The 17,898-nt window shown below is 39.2% G+C and overlaps 2 protein-coding genes across 2 annotated transcripts; both read right to left on the reverse strand.

Annotated features, from left to right (window-relative positions):
• Positions 1 to 48: 48 nt before the first annotated feature.
• Positions 49 to 5,921, reverse strand: LOC131014211 (uncharacterized). The gene is made up of 3 exons (XM_057942105.1): positions 5,139 to 5,921; positions 2,876 to 2,938; positions 49 to 2,202 (listed from the first exon to the last, which is right to left on the reverse strand). Exon 3 carries the CDS (start codon positions 1,150 to 1,152, stop codon positions 49 to 51), a length of 1,104 nt encoding a protein of 367 aa, XP_057798088.1. The 5' UTR covers positions 1,153 to 2,202; positions 2,876 to 2,938; positions 5,139 to 5,921.
• Positions 5,922 to 6,135: 214 nt separating this feature from the next.
• Positions 6,136 to 11,945, reverse strand: LOC131014221 (uncharacterized). The gene is made up of 3 exons (XM_057942113.1): positions 11,215 to 11,945; positions 8,963 to 9,025; positions 6,136 to 8,289 (listed from the first exon to the last, which is right to left on the reverse strand). Exon 3 carries the CDS (start codon positions 7,237 to 7,239, stop codon positions 6,136 to 6,138), a length of 1,104 nt encoding a protein of 367 aa, XP_057798096.1. The 5' UTR covers positions 7,240 to 8,289; positions 8,963 to 9,025; positions 11,215 to 11,945.
• Positions 11,946 to 17,898: the final 5,953 nt, after the last annotated feature.

The following is a 17,898-nucleotide window of genomic DNA, read 5'->3' on the forward strand; positions in this document are numbered from 1 at the left end:
CTAGTTCCCACGTGGCTTCTTCTTATCTGCGGTGCTTCCATAAGATTTTTACTGATGTGATTGAGACTGATTTCGCAAGTGTCCACGTATTGCTGGCAAGGGGGTGTGGATGTTCCCAATTGCTGAACCTCGTTGTCTGTTGGGGCATTGCGTGGAGTAGTGACCCTTTTGGCCACAATTGTAACAACCGTTAGTCCCAGCTCGACAAACACTCCTATGCATCTTACCGCAATTTGGGCAAGGTGAAATTCCTCTCTGACCTTGTTTACCTCCAGTTGGCTCGAGATTAGTCTGTGCCTCGTACCTTGGTTGAATAAACTGTTCGGCCCGTTCCTTTTCTTGCCACACTTTCTTACTAGTCTGATTGATATTGTCTTCGTTGTTATCCCACTTGCGCTTCCCTTTGAGAGTATGTGAGGCTCCTGGTAAGTCGTTTGGCGTTGAGATCAATGGTGGGGCAGACTTGTCTGACGGCATTGCAGCTTCAATGTCAAGTGCCCTGTTCAGAGACTCCGTATATGAGAGTCCTCCGTGGCTCGCTAGAGTCATCCTAATTTCGTGTCGCAGACCGGCACAAAATTTCTCTGCCATCTTCTCATCTGTGTCCACTTGTTGCGGAGCAAACCTAGACAGGTTGCAGAATTCCTTGTCGTATTCAACCACAGATTTCTTTCCTTGCTTCAACTCGTAGAACTCAGCTTCTTTCTTCTTCCTATAGCTTTTCGGAATATATTTATCATATAATCCTGTCTTAAAATCTTCCCAAGTATAACTTGCCCATTGTTCAGGTGTCAAAATTTTTCGACGTGCTTCCCACCAGAAGTCAGCTGATCCTGTTAGCTGGAATGAGACGCAAGATAGGCGCTCCTCATCAGTACAACGTAGAAAGTTGAAAATACGTTCCATTGCACGCACCCAAATCTCAGCTTCAGCCGGTTCACTTGTTCCGTCAAACGTAGGTGGATTTTGCCTTAAAAAGAGTTCTTCGACTCTCCTAGTCGGGGGCGGAGGGGATGGATTATGTTCTCGATCATTTTGTGGTTCTTCGGGTACAGCGTTATGGTTTCTGCGATTGTTATTGTTTCTCGCAGGGCGTCCTCTCTTAGGCGGCATTCTGATAGCAAGGATGTGCCAATAAGTACACTCTAGCATAATCTAATACAAGCCTCAAAAGAATTCTTGTACAGGTTAAATTATTCTAACTTGTAAACAAGTCATAACTCCAATGACTGCATTGATGTAGTAAGCTTTAAGGGTCCTTAGCATCTCAAATCCATGAGTCATATCAATTCTTAAGCATATAATATCACATCATCTAAATTGGATACTTAAGCATAAGTCATGGAGATTCATAGCGGCTATAAAATCATGAGCTTAAGAATTATTCTATACGTATCACTTATCTTGCTGCCTTCACTATAGCCACCAAAAGATACAATCTAATTTCTTCTATGTTTGCTTCTATGTTCTGTCGTAGTGGTGATCTCATAACTTAATAGCTCTATGTTCATAGGGATTCATTCCATAGGCATACTTAATCGCACTTGCGTAAATCATTTCATTCAATAACAACATAACATAACTATTAACAGTTACTCACTTTGCTATTACGATAATTCTGACTTTTTGTAAACATTAACTCAAAACTTGGAAGAGCATACCATTCTGCTTCGTTGAGTGTGATGCGATGAAGTGCTGAGCTTTGTCGATTGAACTCTAGACACTTTAGTGATCCATTCTAAGTTTGGCTTAAATAAACTCTTAGGCTCAGAGCAAACGAACTGCTCTGATACCACTCTGTCACGACCGGCCTTAATTAAGGATAATTAATCCGGGAAAACCATGACTGGGGAAGGGAAATTAAGAAGCGGGTTTAGAAAGGGGCGCATAAAAGAATACTCAAAGAGCTTGAATATGCGTGAAATATTCCTTAAAAAGGAAAAAGGCATAGTTCGCATAAAAAGGGTACTCAAAGAACTTGTATACGCTTTATATTCCTTAAAAAGGAAAAAGGCATCGTTAGGGGCTTGGCTAAAACATTATCAGAGTTTGCAACGGAAGGCGTAACTGAAATAATCAGTGTTTACAGCGGAATGCATAACTGAGATACATGTATGAAGACATGTATCCTTTCTGAGCCTACTTTAAGTTTGACAAAAACTCCACTCAGCAACAACACTTCAACGCCCATCACAGCTCAACCTGCACAAACATAAACATCGAAGGGCTAAGTACAAGAGTACTTAGTGGGCAGTTGCCAAGCATATAACATAACATCATTAACAATTTCACAATATCGCATAAGAGGCATGAGTTTCTTTCATATTCTTTGCTCATTAAACATTTCCAAATTCTTAAATAGCATAAGGGCATTCTTCATCATCAATCTTCATTAACAAACATCGTGTCGTGGAGAAGGCCTTCCCCAACGAACACGGGCATCGCACCGTGAGGGGGAGCCTCCCTCAGCAGTCACGGCATCGTACTATTGAGGGAGGCCTCCCCCAATAGACGCTGTAACACTGGCATACTGGCATACTGGCATCGCGCCGCGAGAGAGGCCTCTCTCAGCGGACACGGGCATCGCGCCGTGAGGAAGGCCCTCCTCAGCGGACACGGCATCGTACTGTTGAGGGAGGCCTCCCCCAACAGACGCAAGCATCAAACATAAGCATAAACTTATCAGCATAAAGCATTCAAGCGTAAATAAGCGTAATCAAGCGTAAATTACATAGGCGTAAATCATTTAACGTGCAGCATAATAAAACTTAACTCATTTAAGCGTAATAAAGCATACCACACTTGAAGATCCAATTTGCATTTTAAAAGCATAACACTTGCATAACATCTTATTTACGCGTAAGAAATTGCCCACCTGATAGCAAAGTTTTGCTAAGGTACTCTAACTCCTTGTGTAGTTCTTACTCTTGCGCTTGACCTTAATCACGAGAATATAAAATAAGACATTGCCTCAAGGAAAATTCTCAATTAATGAGAAAGCGTAATTTAACTATGCATGAATCTTGTATGCATGAACTAACATTTTCGAACGATATTCGGGGCATCCTACTATTTATCCTCGTTAATAGATTTAACTAACTTCCGTCCAACGCGGTCGAATAGAACTGTGATTCTTCCTTTCCCATCGGAATATTCTAATTGTAAAATAGATCTCGCATTTGTACTCGATCGAAAATAAAGAACTAACTCGGCTTTAATCGAGGTGTGATCTCGTAAAAATTATCGGGCTTTTCAAAATTTAATAAATAATTGAAAACATTTCTCTTGAGTTAAGAACACCAACAATATTCTTACTCGTCTTTCTTTAATAATTGGATTTATAATTAAAACCAATTAAATACTTTTATTGCAATTAAAAATACAATTTCATGTTATGCTTAGCATATAATAAGTAATTTTACTTAAAATATGTACATAATAATAATACAATATTATTATTATTATATAAATCATCTTTTGAGAAAAATAATTAATTAAACTAAATAAATAGTCTAATTAATAAGTATCCATTTTTCTTTGAACTGCAGCACAATTAAATAATAAGGTAGCCCCTTTCTTTTTTAAAAAAAAAATAAGCCCAATGTTTCAATGTAAATCAGGGCCCAAAGATTTTAATAAAATCGGCCCATAGTCAAAGCCCATTACCATTTAAACACAAGCCCAATCTTTTAAAAGATAAAGGCCCAATTAAAATAAATGAATAGGCCCAAATTCCATTTAAAAATCGGCCCATTACTTATTAAAAATCGGCCCAAGACTCGGCCCAAAATAAAGAAATAACACGGCCCAGATGATTTAATTCGGCCCAAAATAGGTGCCCAAAATAATTAAAAGCCCAAGTAAAATAAATGAAGAGGCCCAAATCTAAAAATTTTCGGCCCAACTGAAAAAAAAAAAACAAGGCCCAATTATTTAAAATTTGAGAGCCCAACTCTCTTTCTCTCCCAACAACTCTCGGTCCATCCCTTTTCTCTCTCAAGGAGCCGATCTCTCTCTCTAATTTCTCAAATCAGACGCCACCCAATACCCCTCTCCCTCTCTCTCGATCAGCCCCCAGCCGAGGAGTACGCCGCCTCCAATTCCGGTCGTTCTAGTCGGCGCTGCGCCTGAGCCCGCGCTCTTCTCCTCTCTCTAAATCATCTTCTCCACTGTTCTTCCGCTGAATTCGTCCATGGCAAAAAGGCGAGCCCTGAAACGAGCCCTAACTCAAGAAGTCATCGCCGCTGTCGCTACTACTCCTTCGCCCGGAATCGGCGATTCAGCCGGCGCTCTCTCATCCTGTCATCTCAATTCATCAATTCCCCAACATAACTCCCCCTATCTCCAAAATCGAAAACACATCGCAGCACCACTTCTTCTTCCTCGAAGATTCACCGCCGCCGCTGGCACCTTAAGCTCCGGCGAAATCGGCATCAAGTCGTTGGAGTACCGGCGAGGCTGCAGCCGGCCACTGGCGCTGCTCCCTTCGTCTGCTCACCTCTCCTCCCTCACCCTTCTCGATTGAGGCAAAAGGGATGAGCAGTCCGCCGCTGCCTTCTTATAAATCCGGCGAGCGGCTGCGTCCTTCTCTCCGGCGCAGGTCGACGCCTTCGCATCGGAGCTCCTTTCTGGTTTGGTCCGGCGAGCAGCAAGCACGCAGGTGCGCCTCCGATACATGTCTTCCAGAGTTAGCGTCGGCTCTCGATTCTTTATGAAGCATCGTCGTGCACGTCCTCCAGATATGTCGTGATCGTCTACGGCTCCGTTACCTCGACAAAGCAGGGCAGTCATTGCTTCTCAGTGTTCGTCACGGCAGCAGGGGTTCGCCGTCCCCTTGGGTTCGTCCGAACCGGCAGCCGGCACTACATCTTAAAGCTAAGTCCTAATCTCTTATCTCAGTTGATGTTCAGTTGGTAATGGTCTGGGAAAAACTCTTATAGCTTGTTGTTCTAGAGTGCAGCCTATTTGTGAAGTTTATAATTCCTTCTGTTGTAAAGTAATTCTCTATTGTACAACATATCTTGGCTATTTCGTGTATATGAACTGTGATTATGTAAGGAATTAATGGCGTGTGGCTTTGCTACTGCATCATAAAAATTCTTATGCATATATCTTATGAAAAGAATACATATACATACTGATTGTATATGCAGATGCCTTGATGAGATATTGAATGTGTATGCCTTGTTCATGTGGTGAGTTGAAACTGGAACAATTGGTTGTTTAAAACATACTGTAAAAATGAAATCAGCGAGAAGGTTACAAGATGGAACCTTAAGTTGAGCTACTGAAAACCTGAATGTTTTGGCTTTAAGGAAATTGACATATTAATTGAATTGAAGAATGAAACCTTTTATGAAAAGATCCCGCTGTTGCTGTTGTTAATCTGATGGACGATGGAAGTTCGGATCAACCAGCTGATGAAATTCTTGGTTGTGAGAGAAAACTTATGAATTGATAGACGTGTGGGGATAAAAGGGCATGGTATAAAGTGGTAGATGGTGGAAGGAAATGTTGGAAACAAAGGATGGTGGCAACACTTTTTCTTTTCTTTTCTTTTCTTTTTATTCTTCTTTATGCAAATGCTAAATTATTGTGGTGTAATTGGAAGGTATGAACGAAAATTGGTTGTAATAGTTTGTAAAGTATGAGAATGAGATTGATGAATAAATGAAGTATATCCTCATGCCTTGGTGATGCTAAAAAAATTAATATGAATCTAGATTAAATCCGTAGATTTAATTAACTCCCGAGTCGAAAATAATCCACGACTTAAGTAATTATATAAAAATAAATTCTAATTCCATCTTGATTAAATAAATAACGTGACTTCGCTAAGTCAGTTATAACTTTTGAAAAATATCACTGACTGCTTCAATAATATAAATTCAAGATCATAAGCTGAATTCATATCCGGATAATAATCGGTTCCATTCACTGATGAAAATAATAAATACGAAATACTGGATTTAATATATATATAAAAGAGCGGGTCACTACATACTACCCCTCTTAACAAAAATTTCGTCCCGAAATTTGCATATCTCTGCTAAAACAGTTCGGGGTATTTCTCCTTCATCTTGTCTTCTAGTTCCCACGTGGCTTCTTCTTATCTGCGGTGCTTCCATAAGATTTTTACTGATGTGATTGAGACTGATTTCGCAAGTGTCCACGTATTGCTGGCAAGGGGGTGTGGATGTTCCCAATTGCTGAACCTCGTTGTCTGTTGGGGCATTGCGTGGAGTAGTGACCCTTTTGGCCACAATTGTAACAACCGTTAGTCCCAGCTCGACAAACACTCCTATGCATCTTACCGCAATTTGGGCAAGGTGAAATTCCTCTCTGACCTTGTTTACCTCCAGTTGGCTCGAGATTAGTCTGTGCCTCGTACCTTGGTTGAATAAACTGTTCGGCCCGTTCCTTTTCTTGCCACACTTTCTTAGTAGTCTGATTGATATTGTCTTCGTTGTTATCCCACTTGCGCTTCCCTTTGAGAGTATGTGAGGCTCCTGGTAAGTCGTTTGGCGTTGAGATCAATGGTGGGGCAGACTTGTCTGACGGCATTGCAGCTTCAATGTCAAGTGCCCTGTTCAGAGACTCCGTATATGAGAGTCCTCCGTGGCTCGCTAGAGTCATCCTAATTTCGTGTCGCAGACCGGCACAAAATTTCTCTGCCATCTTCTCATCTGTGTCCACTTGTTGCGGAGCAAACCTAGACAGGTTGCAGAATTCCTTGTCGTATTCAACCACAGATTTCTTTCCTTGCTTCAACTCGTAGAACTCAGCTTCTTTCTTCTTCCTATAGCTTTTCGGAATATATTTATCATATAATCCTGTCTTAAAATCTTCCCAAGTATAACTTGCCCATTGTTCAGGTGTCAAAATTTTTCGACGTGCTTCCCACCAGAAGTCAGCTGATCCTGTTAGCTGGAATGAGACGCAAGATAGGCGCTCCTCATCAGTACAACGTAGAAAGTTGAAAATACGTTCCATTGCACGCACCCAAATCTCAGCTTCAGCCGGTTCACTTGTTCCGTCAAACGTAGGTGGATTTTGCCTTAAAAAGAGTTCTTCGACTCTCCTAGTCGGGGGCGGAGGGGATGGATTATGTTCTCGATCATTTTGTGGTTCTTCGGGTACAGCGTTATGGTTTCTGCGATTGTTATTGTTTCTCGCAGGGCGTCCTCTCTTAGGCGGCATTCTGATAGCAAGGATGTGCCAATAAGTACACTCTAGCATAATCTAATACAAGCCTCAAAAGAATTCTTGTACAGGTTAAATTATTCTAACTTGTAAACAAGTCATAACTCCAATGACTGCATTGATGTAGTAAGCTTTAAGGGTCCTTAGCATCTCAAATCCATGAGTCATATCAATTCTTAAGCATATAATATCACATCATCTAAATTGGATACTTAAGCATAAGTCATGGAGATTCATAGCGGCTATAAAATCATGAGCTTAAGAATTATTCTATACGTATCACTTATCTTGCTGCCTTCACTATAGCCACCAAAAGATACAATCTAATTTCTTCTATGTTTGCTTCTATGTTCTGTCGTAGTGGTGATCTCATAACTTAATAGCTCTATGTTCATAGGGATTCATTCCATAGGCATACTTAATCGCACTTGCGTAAATCATTTCATTCAATAACAACATAACATAACTATTAACAGTTACTCACTTTGCTATTACGATAATTCTGACTTTTTGTAAACATTAACTCAAAACTTGGAAGAGCATACCATTCTGCTTCGTTGAGTGTGATGCGATGAAGTGCTGAGCTTTGTCGATTGAACTCTAGACACTTTAGTGATCCATTCTAAGTTTGGCTTAAATAAACTCTTAGGCTCAGAGCAAACGAACTGCTCTGATACCACTCTGTCACGACCGGCCTTAATTAAGGATAATTAATCCGGGAAAACCATGACTGGGGAAGGGAAATTAAGAAGCGGGTTTAGAAAGGGGCGCATAAAAGAATACTCAAAGAGCTTGAATATGCGTGAAATATTCCTTAAAAAGGAAAAAGGCATAGTTCGCATAAAAAGGGTACTCAAAGAACTTGTATACGCTTTATATTCCTTAAAAAGGAAAAAGGCATCGTTAGGGGCTTGGCTAAAACATTATCAGAGTTTGCAACGGAAGGCGTAACTGAAATAATCAGTGTTTACAGCGGAATGCATAACTGAGATACATGTATGAAGACATGTATCCTTTCTGAGCCTACTTTAAGTTTGACAAAAACTCCACTCAGCAACAACACTTCAACGCCCATCACAGCTCAACCTGCACAAACATAAACATCGAAGGGCTAAGTACAAGAGTACTTAGTGGGCAGTTGCCAAGCATATAACATAACATCATTAACAATTTCACAATATCGCATAAGAGGCATGAGTTTCTTTCATATTCTTTGCTCATTAAACATTTCCAAATTCTTAAATAGCATAAGGGCATTCTTCATCATCAATCTTCATTAACAAACATCGTGTCGTGGAGAAGGCCTTCCCCAACGAACACGGGCATCGCACCGTGAGGGGGAGCCTCCCTCAGCAGTCACGGCATCGTACTATTGAGGGAGGCCTCCCCCAATAGACGCTGTAACACTGGCATACTGGCATACTGGCATCGCGCCGCGAGAGAGGCCTCTCTCAGCGGACACGGGCATCGCGCCGTGAGGAAGGCCCTCCTCAGCGGACACGGCATCGTACTGTTGAGGGAGGCCTCCCCCAACAGACGCAAGCATCAAACATAAGCATAAACTTATCAGCATAAAGCATTCAAGCGTAAATAAGCGTAATCAAGCGTAAATTACATAGGCGTAAATCATTTAACGTGCAGCATAATAAAACTTAACTCATTTAAGCGTAATAAAGCATACCACACTTGAAGATCCAATTTGCATTTTAAAAGCATAACACTTGCATAACATCTTATTTACGCGTAAGAAATTGCCCACCTGATAGCAAAGTTTTGCTAAGGTACTCTAACTCCTTGTGTAGTTCTTACTCTTGCGCTTGACCTTAATCACGAGAATATAAAATAAGACATTGCCTCAAGGAAAATTCTCAATTAATGAGAAAGCGTAATTTAACTATGCATGAATCTTGTATGCATGAACTAACATTTTCGAACGATATTCGGGGCATCCTACTATTTATCCTCGTTAATAGATTTAACTAACTTCCGTCCAACGCGGTCGAATAGAACTGTGATTCTTCCTTTCCCATCGGAATATTCTAATTGTAAAATAGATCTCGCATTTGTACTCGATCGAAAATAAAGAACTAACTCGGCTTTAATCGAGGTGTGATCTCGTAAAAATTATCGGGCTTTTCAAAATTTAATAAATAATTGAAAACATTTCTCTTGAGTTAAGAACACCAACAATATTCTTACTCGTCTTTCTTTAATAATTGGATTTATAATTAAAACCAATTAAATACTTTTATTGCAATTAAAAATACAATTTCATGTTATGCTTAGCATATAATAAGTAATTTTACTTAAAATATGTACATAATAATAATACAATATTATTATTATTATATAAATCATCTTTTGAGAAAAATAATTAATTAAACTAAATAAATAGTCTAATTAATAAGTATCCATTTTTCTTTGAACTGCAGCACAATTAAATAATAAGGTAGCCCCTTTCTTTTTTAAAAAAAAAATAAGCCCAATGTTTCAATGTAAATCAGGGCCCAAAGATTTTAATAAAATCGGCCCATAGTCAAAGCCCATTACCATTTAAACACAAGCCCAATCTTTTAAAAGATAAAGGCCCAATTAAAATAAATGAATAGGCCCAAATTCCATTTAAAAATCGGCCCATTACTTATTAAAAATCGGCCCAAGACTCGGCCCAAAATAAAGAAATAACACGGCCCAGATGATTTAATTCGGCCCAAAATAGGTGCCCAAAATAATTAAAAGCCCAAGTAAAATAAATGAAGAGGCCCAAATCTAAAAATTTTCGGCCCAACTGAAAAAAAAAAAACAAGGCCCAATTATTTAAAATTTGAGAGCCCAACTCTCTTTCTCTCCCAACAACTCTCGGTCCATCCCTTTTCTCTCTCAAGGAGCCGATCTCTCTCTCTAATTTCTCAAATCAGACGCCACCCAATACCCCTCTCCCTCTCTCTCGATCAGCCCCCAGCCGAGGAGTACGCCGCCTCCAATTCCGGTCGTTCTAGTCGGCGCTGCGCCTGAGCCCGCGCTCTTCTCCTCTCTCTAAATCATCTTCTCCACTGTTCTTCCGCTGAATTCGTCCATGGCAAAAAGGCGAGCCCTGAAACGAGCCCTAACTCAAGAAGTCATCGCCGCTGTCGCTACTACTCCTTCGCCCGGAATCGGCGATTCAGCCGGCGCTCTCTCATCCTGTCATCTCAATTCATCAATTCCCCAACATAACTCCCCCTATCTCCAAAATCGAAAACACATCGCAGCACCACTTCTTCTTCCTCGAAGATTCACCGCCGCCGCTGGCACCTTAAGCTCCGGCGAAATCGGCATCAAGTCGTTGGAGTACCGGCGAGGCTGCAGCCGGCCACTGGCGCTGCTCCCTTCGTCTGCTCACCTCTCCTCCCTCACCCTTCTCGATTGAGGCAAAAGGGATGAGCAGTCCGCCGCTGCCTTCTTATAAATCCGGCGAGCGGCTGCGTCCTTCTCTCCGGCGCAGGTCGACGCCTTCGCATCGGAGCTCCTTTCTGGTTTGGTCCGGCGAGCAGCAAGCACGCAGGTGCGCCTCCGATACATGTCTTCCAGAGTTAGCGTCGGCTCTCGATTCTTTATGAAGCATCGTCGTGCACGTCCTCCAGATATGTCGTGATCGTCTACGGCTCCGTTACCTCGACAAAGCAGGGCAGTCATTGCTTCTCAGTGTTCGTCACGGCAGCAGGGGTTCGCCGTCCCCTTGGGTTCGTCCGAACCGGCAGCCGGCACTACATCTTAAAGCTAAGTCCTAATCTCTTATCTCAGTTGGTAATGGTCTGGGAAAAACTCTTATAGCTTGTTGTTCTAGAGTGCAGCCTATTTGTGAAGTTTATAATTCCTTCTGTTGTAAAGTAATTCTCTATTGTACAACATATCTTGGCTATTTCGTGTATATGAACTGTGATTATGTAAGGAATTAATGGCGTGTGGCTTTGCTACTGCATCATAAAAATTCTTATGCATATATCTTATGAAAAGAATACATATACATACTGATTGTATATGCAGATGCCTTGATGAGATATTGAATGTGTATGCCTTGTTCATGTGGTGAGTTGAAACTGGAACAATTGGTTGTTTAAAACATACTGTAAAAATGAAATCAGCGAGAAGGTTACAAGATGGAACCTTAAGTTGAGCTACTGAAAACCTGAATGTTTTGGCTTTAAGGAAATTGACATATTAATTGAATTGAAGAATGAAACCTTTTATGAAAAGATCCCGCTGTTGCTGTTGTTAATCTGATGGACGATGGAAGTTCGGATCAACCAGCTGATGAAATTCTTGGTTGTGAGAGAAAACTTATGAATTGATAGACGTGTGGGGATAAAAGGGCATGGTATAAAGTGGTAGATGGTGGAAGGAAATGTTGGAAACAAAGGATGGTGGCAACACTTTTTCTTTTCTTTTCTTTTCTTTTTATTCTTCTTTATGCAAATGCTAAATTATTGTGGTGTAATTGGAAGGTATGAACGAAAATTGGTTGTAATAGTTTGTAAAGTATGAGAATGAGATTGATGAATAAATGAAGTATATCCTCATGCCTTGGTGATGCTAAAAAAATTAATATGAATCTAGATTAAATCCGTAGATTTAATTAACTCCCGAGTCGAAAATAATCCACGACTTAAGTAATTATATAAAAATAAATTCTAATTCCATCTTGATTAAATAAATAACGTGACTTCGCTAAGTCAGTTATAACTTTTGAAAAATATCACTGACTGCTTCAATAATATAAATTCAAGATCATAAGCTGAATTCATATCCGGATAATAATCGGTTCCATTCACTGATGAAAATAATAAATACGAAATACTGGATTTAATATATATATAAAAGAGCGGGTCACTACAAATTTATTCCGGCTTGTGAAGAATTAAATCTACGTTATTAATTTAGATATTATTCCGTGTATTAAATCTAGCACGCCATGCTTCCTCAGTCACTCTATTCTCACCCGTGCTTAGTTTTTCTTTTTCCACTCCTACACAGTCGAAAAGATTTCAGCAAAGCAAATCTCAGTTATCAGCAGCAAATCTCATTTTTTTCAAAGAACAGATACAGCCGCAGCAAATTTAATTTTGTTCATGCGCAGCCGATTTTCACTCACAAAAATTCCACGATCATAAATTCCATTGTCGCAGCAATTCGCCTATAAATTAACTCAAACGAATCAGTTTTAAAACCACAAACTTCAATTTCTAATTCTAAAGTACAGAGTGTTCGTTTTGAGCAGAGTTATTTCTTCCAAACTTCAGCAGAACGAATTACATTAGCAGAACAAGGTATATATTAATCTCAAAGTTCTTCAACTTCATTCCTTACACAAGTGTTTATGTTCAATAGAATTCATTAGCAAGCAATATATCATTTTTAAGGTTGACATAATTTGCATACGCATCAAACTTTTGCAAGAAATCAGAAATAGAACCTCTATATCACAAAATTAGAATACATAAAACCAAGTTCTGATTTCCATAATCAAATCTTTACACAAACTTGAGTTTTATGTAAAACTTTTTAAAATCTACAAACTTATCGAGAGAGATAAAATGAGAGGGAGACGATGACGAACTGCCGAGACCTTCGCTACGACGAACGGTGACTCCGGAAGTCGGTTTTGGGCGAGGCAGTGGCGCCAACTTCGGAGGAAGGCAGCCCCGGCGAGCTGGCCTCTGTCGGCAGCAGCTGTTCTGCCATCTCTCGTCAACTCCAGAACAGCAGCAGTCGGTGGCGGACTCCTCGGCGACGGCTGACTCAGGCGGAGGCGGCTGAGCGGGACGGCGCGGCCAAAGGCCAAGCGCCGCTGGTCGCGACCCAGACCAGAAAAACAGCAGCAGACGGCAGTGAACTCGCCGGCTTTAGGCGACGCGGCGCTCGCCGGAATCCAGTTGCAGCGGCGTGGATTCTTCGGCTGAATACTGATCGGGAGAAGAGAGAGGCGACGGATAGAGAAGGGAAGAGACTAGAGAGAGAGAGATACTTCAATGTGTGTGTGCGTGTGGTGATTGAATTAAGAGAGAGATACTTTAATATGTGTGTGCGTGTGGTTTTGATAATTAAGAGAGAAGAATATTTTGCTTTAATTAAGAGATGGTGGGTTCTGCTTTTAAAAAAAAAAAAAAAAAGGGGAGAACCGATGATAGTGATTTGTGAGAGATAGGAAAAGTGTTATGTTTTAATAAAAAGATAGAGAAAGAATCGACAACTTTAAAAAAAAGGGGGATTTGTTGATTAATTAAAAAAGTTGTGTTAGTGATTGATTTTGAAAGAAAAGGGAGCCGGGTTTGGGCCGGGTTTCAGCCGGGTTTGGGCCGAAATTTTGGGCTTTCTCAATTGGGCTTAGTTCATTTAATTTGTTGGGCTTTAGAATTTAATTGATGTTGGGCCTAATGTTATTTATGCATTGGGCTTTGAATTTATTCATTTGGGCTCGAATTAAATTCCTATTGGGCCTTGATTATTTTAATTGGGCCTTCATAATTATTCTATTAAGTTTAATTAGAGAAAATTTTAAGACTTACTAATTATTAATTAGTAAGTGAATTAGATTATTTTAAGATGAGTAGATTATTAAAGATTAATAATCCGACCGCATAAGACGAGCTTTAATTCCTTAATAGGATTAGCATCTCATAATTTAATTAAAGGAATATGAGTCATGCATAATCATTTCATGCATCCTCATTTATTGAGATTTTTCGAGAATTAGAATCTTATTTTATTTTCTCGGATTAAAGGTCAGCACCAGAGTTAGAGCTAAACCGTGAGTCTGCTATTCAGGTGGGCTTTCTTACGTATAAACTAAAACCATATATTAGAATTGCTAAGACTTTATGCTTATGAATTTAAATGATATTGTCAATTCCTAAATGCTTTATGTTTTGTTATTAATTGCCTATCTGATGTTAATCGAATTCGGATTCTGGATGGGACCGCAAATCCCTTCGGAATTAGTGTACACCTTGTGATCGTGAGTCATCTAGCGGGTTGGCCGATCATAGTGTCCGTAGAGGGAGGCCTCCCTCTCGGCACGAGTTACTGATATGGTGATTAATGATATAAAATACCTGTACAGGTTATTGATGAAAAGAAATGATATTATTTTTGGTAAATACGAGTCTTTAAAGGAAAAACCCTCGTATCTTACTACTGTTGAAAGGCTTGACAATAAAATATTATGCATGTATGTAAATTTCGGCAAGTGTCCACTAAGTACTCTTGTACTTAGCCCTGTATGTATTTATAAATGTGCAGGTTGAGCTGTGATCGAGGATGTAGTGTGCAAGCGAAGCTTCTGTCAATCTAGGATGAGTACCTCAGAGTAGAGTATATGTCTTCATACATATACTCAAATTATTATTCCGCTGCGAACACTGATTTTGCTAAGACATTATATTATCTTGTCAAAACAATATGTATTATTTAATAATGTACTCAAACTCGTTGAGTACCTCTTTTGGATAATATTATGTACGGTTCCTTTTGACCTTCGTTAAACTCTAGTTAATTTCAATTGTTTTCCTTATACAAGTCGAGTCATCAAGAAGCTAAATATGCCCTTTTTTTTAATCCCGCTCCTAATTTCCCTCCCTTAGTCGCGGTTTCCCCGAATTTGCTATCCTTAGCAAGTGCGGTCGTGACAAATGTCGTTTGAATAAATCAAGGTTTCACAAGCATATATTACCATCTAAATATTTAATTCTCAGAATAAGTGAACAGGCTCCAAATTCAATAATTAGATTCATATTAAATTCCTAGAATAAGTATGATCAAGTTCCGAATTCAATAATCAGATTCTTAGTCAATCACATATATACCGTGATATATAGATATTGTTTCTAAATAAAATATATGTTACAAATCAGATTCATATCATAGAAACATGAAAATTTAAATTATATCTTATGTATCAAGTTTCAAATATTAATAATGCATCATTCGTTTGATATATCTCTCTTGTTATAAACTATAGAGAAGCGAAAGAATCGATTAGAGAATACCAATGAAGTTCTACAATACACCCATATTTATAGGTGTTAAACCAAGTGTGAACGTCCGGTGTGAACGTCCGGTGTGAACGGAGGACAGTCAACTCCGGCGGCTTGAAGATGTCAAGTGTTATTCTCCCTCTAGGTTTCTTGGTCAACACACATAAGATATATCTAGAAGATATATTTACAACACTTCCCCTTGATTGACCAATCCCTAAAATAAAAGATGTTGCCTCATTAAAACCTTGCTAGGAAAACCCAATGGGACAAAACCTAGTCGAAGGAAAAAGAGTACAACTGCTTCCCCTGAACTTGAGATCATTGAATATCTTTGAGTCGACGCATGCCGATCTTGTGTACCAACTTTCTGAATGTCGATGCTGGTAATGCCTTGGTGAATAAGTCCGCCAGATTTTCACTTGAGCGAATTTGTTGCACGTCGATATCGCCACCCTTTTGAAGGTCGTGTGTGTAGAAGAGCTTGGGAGAAATATGCTTCGTCCTATCTCCTTTGATGTATCCTTCCTTGAGTTGCGCGATGCAAGCAACATTATTTTCATATAAAACAGTTGGTTTGGCCTTTGATGAAGCTAACCCGCACGACTCTTGGATATGACTCGTCACATTTCTCAACCATACACATTCTTGACTTGTTTCGTGGATTGCAATGATTTCAGAATGATTTGAGGATGTTGCAGTCAAGGTTTGTTTCACAGACTTCCATGATATAGCAGTTCCACCACATGTGAAAATATATCCAGTTTGTGACTTAGCTTCATGTGGATCGGATAAAAATCCTGCATCCGAATACCCCACTAGAGTATTATCAGAATTTTCTTGATAATATAATCCAAGGTCAATGGTACCCTTTAGATAACGTAGAATGTGCTTAACACCATTCCAATGTCTCAAAGTGGGTGCAGAGCTAAATCTTGCTAGAAGATTAACAGAAAAAGCTATATCCGGTCTAGTATTATTAGCCAGATAAGTCAACGCTCCAATTGCACTTAGATATGGTACTTCAGGACCAAGTATCGTTTCACCCTCTTCAATTGGTCGAAATGGATCTTTCTTAGTATCAAGAGATCTAACGACCATTGGTGATGCTAATGGATGTGCATTATCCATATAGAAGCGATTTAACACTTTTTCTGTATATGTGGATTGATGGATAAACGTTCCTCCACGGATACGTTCCATTTGCAAACCAAGACAAAACTTTGTCTTTCCCAAATCTTTCATCTCAAATTCTTTCTTCAAATATTCAGCAGTTTTATTGAGCTCTTCAGGAGTCCCAATTAAATTTAAATCATCAACATAAACTGCTATGATTGCAAATCCACTTTCGGTTTTCTTAATGAAAACACAAGGGCAGATATCATCATTCTTGTATCATTCTTTCAAAAGATATTCGCTCAGTCTATTGTACCACATACGACCAGACTGTTTCAACCCATACAACGATTTTTGCAGTTTAATTGAATACATGCTTTTGGGTTTTGACTGAAATCCTTCAGGCATTTTAAATCCTTCGGAAATTTTCATATATATGTCATTATCTAATGACCCATATAGATAAGCAGTCACTACATCCATAAGGCGCATATCAAGCCTTTGTGACACAGCCAGACTAATCAAAAATCTAAAAGTAATAGCGTTCATTACGGGAGAGTATATTTTCTTATAATCAATTCCTGATTTTTGTGAGAAACCTTGTGCTACGAGTTTTGCTCTATATCTCGTAACTTCATTTTTCTCGATTCTCATCCACTTGTTTTCAACATGGATTTTAGATTCCGGATGTATGGCTATATATTCAAATACTTTCCGGTTATCACAGGAATTTAATTCACTTTCTATAGCTTCTTTCCACTTTGGCCAATCAAGTCTCTGTTTGCTTTGAGCAACAGATTTATGTTCAGGATCCTGATATTTAAAACTTCAAGAGCTATATGAAAGGCAAATATATCATCAACAATGATATTTTCTCTCTCTAGTATCTGATGTAAATAATTTATTGAGATCTCATGATTTTCAGATACTTGTAATTCTTTAGGAATTACATCGCTTTCGTTGGTTGATTAGTCATTTTCGTCATTGTTTGGTTTCCATCTTGCCCCTTTCTTTTTCTAGGCATAGAATCTTTGGAACCAACTGGTCGACCACGTTTTTGACGAATTTTGGACTCATTTGCTGCCAAAGCTATTTGTCCTTCAGGGACATCAATTTTAGCTGGAGTATTTGCAGCATGTATGTGAGATTGTGTCACTTTTCTTGTATCTACAAAAGCATCAGGAATTTGATTTGCAATATTTTGCAAATGAATGATCTTTTCAATTTTCTTGTTCACATTGATTTGTTCTAAAATCAAAATGTGATAAGTTTTTCTCTCATTTCAAGAGAGTTCCTTGTGCTTTTCTGGATGTAGATTTATTCCTCATAATGTTGGAAATGTCATTTCGTCAAAATGACAATCTGCAAAACGTGCAGTAAATAAATCACCTGTTAAAGGTTCTATATACCTTATAACCGAGGGTGAATCAAATCCAACATATATCCCAAATCTTTGTTGGGAACCCATTTTTGTTCGTTGTGGGGGTGCAATTGGGACTTGAACCATGCAACCAAAAATTCGTAAGTGAGAAACATCAGGTTCTCGGTCAAAAATAATCTGCATTGG

The sequence above is a fragment of the Salvia miltiorrhiza genome, chromosome 1, assembly GCF_028751815.1.
Source record: "Salvia miltiorrhiza cultivar Shanhuang (shh) chromosome 1, IMPLAD_Smil_shh, whole genome shotgun sequence".
Lineage (NCBI taxonomy): Eukaryota > Viridiplantae > Streptophyta > Magnoliopsida > Lamiales > Lamiaceae > Salvia > Salvia miltiorrhiza.